Raw genomic sequence first — 12,208 nt, forward strand, 5'->3', positions numbered from 1 at the left:
GCGCGGCCGGGGGTTGGTTCTGAGCCCGCAGCCCCGCGGGAGCTGCTCGGCCCGGCCCGGCCCGGCGGTGAGTACCGGCACCCCCGAGGATGCTCCGGGGATCGCGGCGAGGGGCGGCGGGTGCGCGGGACCGGACGGTCCGGTGGGACAGCGTGACGCGGGTGTCAGCCTCCGCATGGGGACCTGCAGGGTGGTGTGCCCCGCTGGCTCCTCTCGAGGTGTGTGGTGGCACTTCTGCCCTCTGTCCACGTGGATGGATCCTCCGTCCKCTCAGACAGACCCTTGGTCTGCTTGGACAGACCCTCCATCCCCCCGGACAGACCCTCTGTCCCCCTGAGCACTGTTCCTTTGAACAGTCCCTCCACCCCTTGAGACAGACCCTTCATCCCCAGGAACGGCTCCTCCATACCTCAGACAGATCCTTCGTCTGCTTGGACAGACCCTCCATCCCCCCGGACAGACCCTCTGTCCCCTTGAGCACTGTTCCTTTGAACAGAGCCTCCATCCCTTGAGACTGACCCTCCATCCCCTCAGACAGACCCTTCATCCCCAGGGACAGCTCCTCCATCCCCTGGACAGACCCTCTGTCCCCTTGAGCACTGTTCCTTTGAACAGAGCCTCCATCCCTTGAGACCAACCCTCCATCCCTTGAGACCGACCCTCCATCCCCTGAGACAGACCCTTCATCTCCAGGGACGGCTCCTCCATCCCTCAGACACACCTTCAATCCCTTGGCCATCCCTCAGGACAGTCCCCCTGTCACTCCACGCTCCCCTTCCCCAGCACAGGTCCYTCTGTCCGTGCTTGAAGTTGTTCTGTTCCCACTCTCTGTGTAGCTGTGTCCACTTCTAAAGATGTCAGCTGGGCATGTCACCCCCAAGCAAGTGCCAGGGCCTAGTGGCTTCACTTCCTAAGCCTGGGGATATTTGTAGGGTTTTTTTCCTGGCAGCTGCTGCAATCCCCTCTCCTTATCCTCTGGCATTGAGTCGTGGGGGATCTGGTGAGTTGGAGGCTGGGGAATTGCAGAGTTGCTCCTTCAGGAGCCGTTTGCAGCCCGATGCTGCTCCAGCTGGCGATGATATCCTTCATTCCATGCATTTTGGGGGGACTCTGTGCTCATGGATGTGCTGCCTCTCTCTCCTCTGTGCCCGGCGAGACGCTTTGTTCTCCGAGGCAGAGGCGAGCGCAGCGTTTTGCTCAGCAGCGTGAGGGTGCTCGGAGGATGGCAGGCAGGGAGGTGTTTTCCTGTCGGCTCTGCCAGCCYGAGGACCTGATGCAATAAGTCTTTGTGTGAGTAACCCTAATTTAGGCAAGGGGCTGGACTGAATCCAGCCGGGCTGGAGKACTTGGTGGGCAAACACACCCTTTGGAGCTGGTCACCACGAGGAGGGTGGAACAGGGAATAGAGGTGAGTAGAGAGCTGAGCTTTGGTGGCAGAAACATCTCTGAAGGGCTGGGTCCTCGCTGCCGGCTCCCCAGAGCGTGAGCTGCTCTTTGGAAAGGAATTGGGAGGATCCCCATGAGCCTTGAGGACCAGGTTTGAACCTGCTGGCAATACACCTGAACCTCGCTGGAAAAGCTGGAGCTGYGAGCACAGCCCGGGTGTGCTCAGTTCTGATCCTGCTCCCCCATCACCAGCATCGTGCCAGCCCAGGTACTGGGGCCTGYGATACCACTGTGCCTTTCTGGAGTCAGAAAATTATTTATTATCAGCCAGAAATAGCCTCCCACCAAAGCCTGTTGGGGGCAGGGAGCGGAGAGATGGGAGGAGGAAGGCTGGGAACAAAAGCTTGGGGCTTGTGGAAAGGAGTTGTTTTGAAGAACGGGGTCAGTGCAGGATGTTTTCCTGTAGCTGCCTTGGGGAAATGCTGCATTTGTCTGGGACAGAGGTTTTCTGGTGATGTGTGTTTTCCTTTCCCTGCTGTTGCTGCTGGAGCACCCTGGCTGGGATGATGTGGAGGGAAGGAGGGAGGGCATCTAGTGAGGCTTCCAGGTGTCTCCAAAATTTCATCTTCCTGTGGTGTGGGCAGCCCCTATCACCTGCTTTGTGTAGACACACAGTCCTGGAGCTGCTCTAAGAGCCCTGGGGATGGAGTTTGGCACTGCTGGTGTGTGCCCCACAGARCTGCTGGTCAGGAACACAGCTGGCAGCTCCTGAAGGGGCTGCAGACCTCACCCTGTGGCAGTGTGAGGGTGGGCAGGGTTGTCTGACCKCTGCCATTGCTTCTCCCTCCTCTGMRCTCCAGCTAAAGGGAGCTGGGATCCTGAGGATCAGTGTGTTGTGTCCTGGGACACCCTCACTCCCAGAATCTGGGAAGTTTTTTCTTCTGGGAAGGGATTTCATGCTGGCTGCTGACAAASTGGGGCAGTTTGTGAAGCCATTGCTTGTAGGGGTGAGGTGACTCCAGTGCATGGCCAGTCTGTGCTGTGGGAAGGGGTCCAGGCCCCAGAAATTGGGGATTCCATGGGGAAAAATCCTCTCCATGTTCAGYTGCTGGAGCTGAGCTGTGGATGAAGATACTCTTTGCCTTGTGGGGATAATATCAGCTGCACAGCCCTTGGCAGTCCTTGATTCTGCTCTTCTTCCAGCAATCCTACTCCTTCACCCCAAAACAGTGGGATTTTGCAGGGCTGGAGTAGCCACCAGCAACCCTATGATTTACCAGTCTGCCCAGTTGTGAACTGGAATTGCATCAGCTTTGCTCGCCTTTTCTCAGTGTGGTGTGTGAAGAGTCTGGGAGGAAGGAGTAGCTTCTCCAGCTCTTGTTACATTGGTGGAGAGAGTTTCCCCCTGACTTCAGTGGAAACCTCTGCCCCGAGTCCCTCGTGCCTCTGTAAATCAGGGTTTGTTCTCCGGGAGCTGTCGGTGTGCTGGGAACGTAAATCCGGGTTAATTGATGAAAAAGCAACGCTTGCAGCCTCCTGTCCGGGCTCAGGGCTGCCAGCTCTCATAAGGAACTCTTTATGTGAGAACCTTGGCTGGTGTTCAGAGGCAGGGTGGGGGGATAGAAGGAAAGGTAAATTTTCTGGAGCGGTGGAGTAGCCAGGGATTTGAAATGGTGCTCCTGGCAGGATGCAAAACCTACAAAACAGTGTGAAAAGAAAAAGGAATTGTACACTTCCCCACCCTTTCTGCCCCTGAAATCTTACAGTTTGTCTTTTAAACCTTTGTGAAATATTTGTTGAGGGACCTGAGTCATCACTTTTTGCTGCTTTGGCTCAGTTTTCTGGCTGTTGGCTTTGCAAGGTTACTTGTTTGAATCATAGGAGCAGGAAAAAAATTAATTCTCAGGAACTCAGGTGAGTTTGGAGATAATAACATTGTTGTTAACATGCCAGAAAATGAAATGAGTGTGTAATTCAGCAAGAACGGCTCCAATTTTATTTGTCTGCTGCTTTTGCTAAGGCCTTGTGCTTGGGAGCTGTCATATTTTCTGCCTGTAGCCAGCAGGAAAAATCTTGTGTCTAAAATAGTCGCCTTCCCCCCAGCCCTGGATTTTCCATCATCACGTGATTCCAGAAGCTGAGGATTTAGGAAGAAACATCAGCTGTCGTGAGGCTGATTTTAAACATGAGACAAGCTGAGAACACAAGTTTTGCTATTAAACAGTCCAATGCTGTGCAACCATTTAAACCCAGTCTGATATTCCCTCGAGTGGTGTCTAAAGCTGTTGAGAAGGGGTCGAGAATTAGTCAGACGTCATTCTCATAAACCACAGAATTTCTGTGTCGCTGGCACACAATTCTGTCTCAGGGTGAAGCTTCACACATCGAGTGGCAGCATCTCTCTGCTGCAAAGCAGGCCAAAAAAATTAAAATTCTGTGGGGAAACGTCGGATGGTAGTGATGAAAATCCTGTCTGTGAAGGGGAGGGGATGGTGGGCTCCAGGTGGTGGCGTGGAAGGGAAGGGAAGGGGGGAGGTGGCTCCAGCCATGGGGACATCAGTGACTCGGTGTTGGTGTCCCAGTGCAAACAAGCATTGCACATAAATAACCCGTGAATTAATATTTATCTTATCAGCTCTGAAGCTCTGGCTGCTTTAGGGATGAAATGGTGCATGGGATGGAGGGACCTGCACAGCTGCCTGCTGCTGGGGCTGTTCTGGCTGCTGTGAGGTTAGGCTGACACGCAGTSAAGTCCAAAAGCAGTTACAGGTATTTCTGAGCACTTAAATGATGATTATTTTCCTCTCTCATATGATAGATGGTGTTGGCTGGGAACAGGAATCCAATTAGGATTCAGAAAGCCAGCATTTTTGTTTTCAATAGCAGAGAAAAGTGGTTAATAAGTTAAGCAGCCTGTTCTATCCATGGTGTATAGTCGGCATGTGGGAGGTTCCCTCTGCACCTGTGAGGGAGCTCTGCTGACCCTTTGCAGCCCATTATCCCCACATCATTGCCCCGATCCTTTACATCCCATAGGGCCTGGCTTTAATTAAGTCCACTCCTTCCTCCAAATCCAATTTTGAAACAGCTCTATTCCCCCTCCTTGTGACAGCGTGCCCGGCTCTCATATGCTTGCAGTAGCATGAAGCAGGGAATTTTTAATTCTGGAAGTTAAAATCTGCCCCAAATCCTGCGAGTGCCTTGTCCTCTCTTCCTGCATCTCCCGCTTTCCTTGTTTGTCCCACCCGCACACGTGTCTGACAACAGCAGCGCTGCCCTGGGGAGGCAGGAGATTTGTGTTTGGCGTGTCCCTCTTTTTGACAGAGGCTCCCTCGGGTGCTGCCTGTGGCTGCTCCCGCAGGATTCAGCCTCCCCATCCCCCGTGTCCAAGGGGCAGCGCCGTTTTCTGTTTGGGGATGCAGCGGGTGCGCAGCCGGCACACGAACCTTCTCCTCGGCTCCGCTTGTGCGCCGGGTTTGATGCGATCGCCACGATTCGCAGCGACATCACGATGTTTTCTGCCCTGAATCACAGATTTCCCTAAATTGAGCCCCAGAGGAAAGCCGTAGTCAAGCGAGAAAGGCTGAGAAGGATCGCACAATCTAAGCCAAATTCGTGCGTGCCAGCGGAGACGGGAATGGGGTCGGTGTGTCCGGAATGGGGGGAGCTGCTGCGCTCTGCCCTCGCCCTGCTCCTCATCTGCCCTTTCTGCTGCCCGAGAGGCGAGGCTTGGAGGGCACACACGGATCTGTGACGGCATGGGGTGGGTGCGGGATGGGCAGCGAGGAGGGCTCTGCCTCCTGCACAGACACCCCCTATCAGAGCCCCTCCGCTTCCTCTCCGCTTTTGAGGAAGGACTTTTTCCTGTGGGTGTGTTTTGGTTTTTTTTTCTCCCCCACTTTGTGATTTTTCTGAGCACGCTCCCAGCCCCGGCAGCTCCTCCCGGCCCGTGTTACCAATGGTGCTGCCTCCATCCCCACGTCACTCCGGGGTGTGGAGCAGCGGGTTTTGCTTTCGTTTGCCAGCCCGGAGCCCTCGGCTCTGGGACGGCGTCTGAGGATTGCGGAAACACCTTAAGATCGCTGGGGCCCCGCTCTCTTCGGAGCACTTGGCTCTCCTGCTCTTGGGGTCCGTGATTTCTCATCGGTAAGTGGGTTTAGATACTTGGATACTTTTGGGGACGTTTTCGGACTTCTTCTGTAGAGGGTGGGAGAGTAAATCGTTTTGCTCTTTGCTCCCCGGTGCCGGGGCAGGCTGTGCCYGGGGCTTCCTTCATGTCGGAAGCACATGAAGCTGTTTGGTTTTCCTCTCCCATCCCTGGCTTGTRGAAATTTCCAGGTTTGGTGTCTCTGTGGGTGTGAGCCCTTCTGCGAGGACCTGGGTCCATCCTCTGGTTCCGGAGCAGTGGCCAGGCAGTGGCCGTGCCCCTGTTATTGCAGAGGGACCGGCTGTCACCCCACAGGGATGCTGGCACAGGCKCCCTTGCCTTTCCCGGTGCCCTCCATCAGCTCCTCTTTGCTACAGGATGGCTGCTCGGGGCAGAGCASCCCCAGGTCYCTCCTGATCCTGCTCAGATGGGGGWAGCAGCCAGGGTGGCCCGTTTGTGGTCACAGGGGGATTCTTGGAACCATCGTCAGGGCTGTGAGATGGTGTGGGGAGCAGGGATGCAGGGCAAGAGGGAGATTCTGTAGAGGAATCTCATTCCCACCTTGTGGATCCTTCAGTGTGAGCCAGGTTCTTCAGTGCCACTCSTTTCTGGAATCCAGCAGCTGTTGTGCCACTCCTGGGGATGGCAGAGGGGCTGCTGGAGTGGTGGATCTGTGCTTGGCATCAGCAGTGGCTGTCCCAGCTCTGGACTGGGCAGGGAAATGTTCTGGAGTTGCTTTTCAGGTGATGTTTTCACAATGATTTGAGCCGCTTTGGGGGGGTCCAGCTCTGGTGCCCTGGGGTTTGCCTTGGAGTTTTCTTGTGATTTGACTGCCAGGCCACCCCAGGTGACTCTGCAGGGCTCTGCTGACCGTCACCCCCTGGAGAAGCTTTGCTGGGTGCTGCCCATGTGCCCGTGGGTGCAGCCACCCGGGGTTTCAGCACGGTGGGTGCTGCCCTCACTGGCACCAAATCTGCTGAGACCTGGTGGGTGAGAGCTTTTCTGGGGACAGCAGCGGTGTCAAAGGAGCTGGCACTGTGGCTGGGGATGGCCCAAGCACTAAATGTCACACCAGTGACCGCCAGCCCTTGAGAGAGAATTTTGCAGAGCCAGTGTGAGAAGCCCAGCTGTTGGCACGAGCAGCTTTGTCTATTGTAGCCCACTGGGGACTGTTTCCATCAGGAAGGGTTCATTGGAGAAATCACTTATTAGGCTGTCCTGAAACACTTTGTCCTTCTGTGTCAGGCGCCAGAGTATCTCAGTACAACCCCCTTGGCTTCCAGCAGCACTGTGGCACTTGTGCATCAGGCTGGAAACAAGAGCCCTGCCTGGGCATCTCCCTCCCCGGGTTTACCCCAAATCTCTGTGAATTTGGGAGGATTTGAGCTCAGTCCCAGGTGTGCTGTCCATGCTGGGATGCTCAGAGGCAATTTTGAGCCTTTCTGGGCCTCGTGGGAGAGGTGAAGATCCTCTGAAAGCAGCAGGAACCCAAGGAACATTTGCAGGGATGTACCAGGGATCTCCCCTGTGGCAGAGGTGTTTGCTGGGGGACTGGCAGTGAGGTGCTGATTGTGTGCAGAGGGTAACGAGGCTGTTACAAGGACCAGGTGCAAGCTGGTGCTTAGGTGGGACTGAGAGGCAAACATTTTTTCTTTGTAAAAGAATTGTGGAGTTGTCTGTGTTTGTTGGGAGGAGAGAGCAAAGTGACCACTGTGAGCAAAGTGACCACTGTGGTGGTGTGGGGAGCTGTCTCGAGTGTCCATTGCAGGGCATCCCAGCTTTTCCTGGCATCTCCAGCTCCACCTCTCCTGTGTTTCAGCTTTTCTGCTGGTCTGGGTGACTGGTTTCTGTGTCCTCCCACTCCTCTTGTGCTTCAATCTTCTGATAACCTGTTTTCATCTGCTCTTAATCCTCCCTCGGGTACYGCTGCTCTCCCTCTGGGTCTCCACTGCCTGTGAGCTCAGATTTGTGATTTATAACACCCCAATTTAAATGTTAGATACTCCTCTCTTTTTCCCCTTCCTGAAAAGAAGTTTGCTTCCAAGTTGCAGCAGGCTGTAGAGAGGCAGCCTTAGTGGAGAAACAGTCACAAATTACTTTTGTGGGCTATTACGGAATCATGGATCATCCCCAAGAAGGATCTYCTGCTCCCTGGGATGGACACAGCGGGATTTTGCATGATATCACTGTTGGGTGTCAGTACCTCTGGAGCTGTTTCAAAATGCCTGGTGTTGGCTGTGAAATTATTTCTTTAATGAGAGGAAATCACTGAATTCAGGGCGCTGTTAAGATTGGAAACCTCAACAAATGTTTTACCTAAAGCACAGCTTTGTTTTTTTCCCCTCTGTTTTTTCTTGTYAGTGTGTAAAAAGGGGCTTTAGCATGGCCTGAGGAGCTGCTGCTCTGGTGCAGAGRGAAGGGTTAGTTTGCAAAGAAGGTATCTCCTTCCCTTTCCAATAAGAGAGGATCCTGGATTTTTCTGCTGACCCTTTTACACTTTGTAAAAGTKCTTTGGGGATCTGCTGAAGAGTTTGGGGGGCCATGGGGTGAGCAGGAGGAAGAGAACATCTGTATGCATTGCTTTGGGACTGCCAGATGCTCTTCTCAGGTATTCAGGCTAGCCCCAGGGCTTGTGAGTGACCCCAGCCAGCAAAACCCTTCTTTGTGGGATGTTGTGGACATGGAGCAGCTTGGAAGTGACCAAGCCATTGAAACTTATAAGGAAAGAAGTCCAGTGCAGAAGGTCCTGGAAGCTGGAGCCCAGAAAGGATTTGGGGACCGCATCCCTCCATTCTGGTCCTGTTTTTGTCACTTTTCTTGGCAACAGACAGGACCATGGGCAGTCAGACCTTCAGGCCTGTCCTTGAGGCCCCTGTTGGTCACCTGGCCGTGTTTTGGTGGGTTCATGTTCTGTGTGCTCAGCACAGAGCCGGCAGCTGGGATCATCCATCAGGGGAAGGTTTGGCTGCAGATGCCAAGCGAGTCACAGGACTTTGTTCAGGGCAGCAAATTTGGGGAGAGGAGAACAAAGACGGGAGGAGGGACTGGAATACAGATGATGGTGTGCTGACTCTTTTGATGCCAGCTCAAATACCCCCTGAATTTAGGGCTTTGGTGGGGTGCTAGGATGGTGCTGGCTCGCTGAAGCCTCAGATGTGAAACCTCTGAGCTGGGGGTGATCCATGGCTGCTGCTGGGGCAGCAGGGCTGACCCCACACCTGGCCCTGTGGAAGGTGCTGGATCCTTGGTGGTGTAGCAAGAGGAAGGAGCTGGATCCAGCCAAGTGGGGGTAGAGATGGCTTCCTAGTGTCTGCTCTGGCCATCTCTCCTCATCCCTGGGCCTGTCTTGACCCTGCACTCCCTGGGGACCCAGCCAGGCTGGGCTCAGGGGCTGGGGCATGGGAGATGTGCTGAGCACCAAGAGGATGTTTTGGTGTCTGCCAGCCTTGGGAAGAAAGGTTTTTCCACTGAGTCACTTGCTGCCTCTGCTTTTTATGAGACAGCACTGAGATCTGGGGGAAGGGGAGATGGAAAAACCCAGCCCAGATCTCCCTGCTCTGGCAGGACCACGTCCATGCCAGCACAGCTGCCCCATGTTTGCTTTTCAGAGGGAGCAGCAGACAGACAGCAGCATAAATAGAACAGGCTTGGCTATTTTAAGACATYGATTACATGATCTGTGCATTAAAGAAAAATAATTAAGTAAAATCTTCGCTTTAGCTGCAGCTGGCAGCATGGACTAGGGTGGGGTAGGGGCAGGGATGGGCACTTTGGGGGGTTTTGGGGCACTTTGGAGCACTTTGGGGCACTTTGGGGCACTTTGGGCCTGGTGCTCCAGCCACGGTAGATGAGCCACGAGGAGTTTTACTTCTCCAAGTGTTTCTCCTTGAAGCTGAAGATGGAAGGTTGCCCACATGTGCCACCATTTTGGTGTCACGCTGCCTCCACTTTGGTGTCACACTGCCACCACTTTGGTGTCACATTGCCACCATTCTGTTATCACATTATCAGTGTTTTGGTGTCACATTGCCAATGTTTTGGTGTCACACTGCCACGGTTCTGGTGTCACACTATCACCATTCTGGTGTTGTGCTGCTGTGGGCAGGGTGTGATGGCACAAGACAGGCTTGGTCTGGGCAAAGGGACGTGGGTGCTGTTGTGGTGATGTGCACGAGTGTGTACAGCCAAGGATGAGGRTTTCCTTCTTCTGGAGAAGTTTCTGGGTTCTTACAGACCTGGCATGGTTGTACCACTCTTTCCCCAAGCAGCAGGCTGGGGTGAAGAGCTCATGTTTGCTGTTAGGGGTAAAAGCCAGGCTTGTTTCTGGTGATTTAGTGCCAAGCAGAGATCTTGGCAGGCAGGCCAGGAGGACTCCAAGCCTTGATCTGGAGCTGTTTTCTGCTCAGTGTTTGTGGCAGCAGGGCTGAGCACTCAGGAGAAAGGATGGTGAGTCTGGAGCTCCCTCTCACACTGCCCTGCTGGCATCACCCCATCCCTGCCCTCCATCCCCATTCCAGCTCGGAGCTGTGAGGGAAAAGGGCAGCAGCCCAGCTCCCAGCAGTGCAAGGCCTTGTAAATACTCATACCCAGGCAAAACAAACAGAGAATATTAATTGGGTTTCGATGCCAAACAGAAGCAGATGGTTTATCAAGGTGGGGGAAGGCTTTGATTGGGGGTTTCAGATAAAGTGGAGCCAGGAGCCACTCTTGAAACAGAACATGAAAGGTATTGAAGCAGCTGCTGAGAAGAGCTCACTCTCCACTAGCAACCACAGCCACAAAGGTTTGTTAGTATAAATTAATCAGAAMATGCTTTTTYTTCTCTTTTTTCTCCCCCTTCTTCTCCATTGAAGACCATTGGTGGTTTGTGACAAGTAGAATGTACATAACAAGTCAGGACTGTGGAATGGGGTTTTGCACTAGTATTGGTATAAAAATGCGTTAATCTCTGCAAAATGGATTTGGTAGCAGACTATTGATAAGATCTTAAATGGATTTTTAGTCAGGGCCCTGCAAATCATCCCTGTAAATCACGCTTCAGGTCATGCAGTGCTTGTCACAATTGCCTTACACTTCTCTGAACCAACTATTGCCACTTTTTAATTACTGCCAGAGCCACTGTTCTCTGCTGGCCTGGGGGACTGAGTGGAGATGGGGCTGAAAAAGGGCTGGAGCTGCCCYGCACCACACTCATCCTCACAGTCTCACTCCTTTCCCTGTGATGATTTKCAGGGCAGAGCTCAAGTTTTCCCCTTGTAGCTTAGGTCGGTGGTCTGTTCCTTTGGGACAGCCAGACACACTCAGGTTTGTGCTGAAAGATGGTGTGGAAATGTGGTGCCTTTCCACAGACAAAAGCATGCTGGAAGAGGTTGGGGGTAAGCAGAACACGTTTCCTTTCCTTGGAAATATGTTATTTATGGAGCAAACTCAGAGCAGGTCGTGGGTGCTCTGCTGTGCTCCCRCTCAGGACATCTGGGAGATGGAGCCAGGAAAGCCTCGTGGCTTGAATCCTGTGTGTAATTTGGAGATGGGGCTCTGCCTGTGGCCACTCTGTGCCCAGCTCAGCAGTGCTGACAGAAGGTTTGCAGCCTCCCAGCACTGAGGTTTGTGCTGTKCTCGTGTCCCACAGAGTGCCAGGAGCTGCTGCCAGCGGGTCCATGGCGTACACCGTGCCTCCCTCGCCGGCGGGGCCCGTCGGCTCCCAGTACTGCGTCTGCAAAGTCGAGYTGTCCATCTGTGGCCAGAACCTTCTGGACAGGGATGTCACTTCCAAATCTGACCCTTTCTGCGTCCTCTTCATGGAAGTCAACGGCAAGTGGGTGGAGGTAAGTCCTGATGTTGTGTGGATTTACTGCTCCTGTGCCGGTGTCCCTCCCTCTGTGCTGGGTGCTCGTTCCTCCCTGAGCAGCAGTGGAAGCTCTTCTGCTGCTCCCGAGGCTGTGTGTGGCACCAGTGTGTGAATTCCTCTGTGTCACAGCTGCTTCTTCCCCCTGCTTGGTGCTGGACATTGTCTTTAACAGCAAATTCCATTTTACACCTGCAGCTGTGGATGGAGCAGGCAGGAGAGGTACAGATGTGTGATGGATACAGGCACCTGTGTTGAGTGCAGCARAAAATGAGCATTAAGGGATTTAAATCTTGTAAACCAAACAAAAATGTTCCTAGCTCCTGGCAAATTAGTTGGTCTCATTTTTCTGTATCCTTGGACAAGTTGGGCAGCCTTTGAGCACTCGGCCAGGGAGCTGATAAATCAATGGGCACCACCTCAGGTGTCCAGCAGCTGATTTCACGTTCAGCAGGGAGAGTGTAGGGGARAACCTCACCTTGTCATGGTCTGCAATTAACTTTGTTCAACAGCCTGGATGAGAATAATGAGTTTTTCAACCTTGATAGGTGTCATCTCTGACCTAATTGTGCTTTTCAGGAATTTTTCTTTCTGTCAGTAACGTCTCAGTCCAGTGGTTTTGATCCCAAAACCTCCTTTGCAATACAAATGTGTGGTGCTTCTAGTTTGGTTATTTTCTTTTCCTCTKCTATTTTTAGCTTCTTTTTAATTGTCATGGGAGGCACTGAACATGAGCTTTGAGTGGCAGCTTGCTCAGTGCACTGCTGGCCTGGTGGGTCTCCTCCTTTGGCCCAGCCCTGGTGCTGTTTCTGAGCTGGGCTGTGGTGCCA

The 12,208-nt window shown here is 53.3% G+C and overlaps 1 protein-coding gene across 4 annotated transcripts in view; it reads left to right on the forward strand.

Moving 5' to 3' along the window:
* The window catches only part of CPNE2 (copine 2), a 40,585-nt gene continuing 28,377 nt past the window's right edge, over positions 1-12,208 (forward strand). The window contains exons 1-2 of one of the 4 annotated variants that reach the window (XM_057376355.1): positions 1-67; positions 11,163-11,358. In XM_057376355.1, the coding sequence (XP_057232338.1) occupies positions 11,191-11,358 (168 nt within the window). In that variant the 5' untranslated portion in view covers positions 1-67; positions 11,163-11,190. The other 3 variants (XM_057376357.1, XM_057376354.1, XM_057376356.1) reach the window with 3 other exon arrangements.

The sequence above is a fragment of the Malurus melanocephalus genome, unplaced genomic scaffold (genome assembly GCF_030028575.1).
Source record: "Malurus melanocephalus ecotype Western Australia unplaced genomic scaffold, MMel_1.1 scaffold_278, whole genome shotgun sequence".
NCBI classification, from domain to species: Eukaryota; Metazoa; Chordata; class Aves; order Passeriformes; family Maluridae; genus Malurus; species Malurus melanocephalus.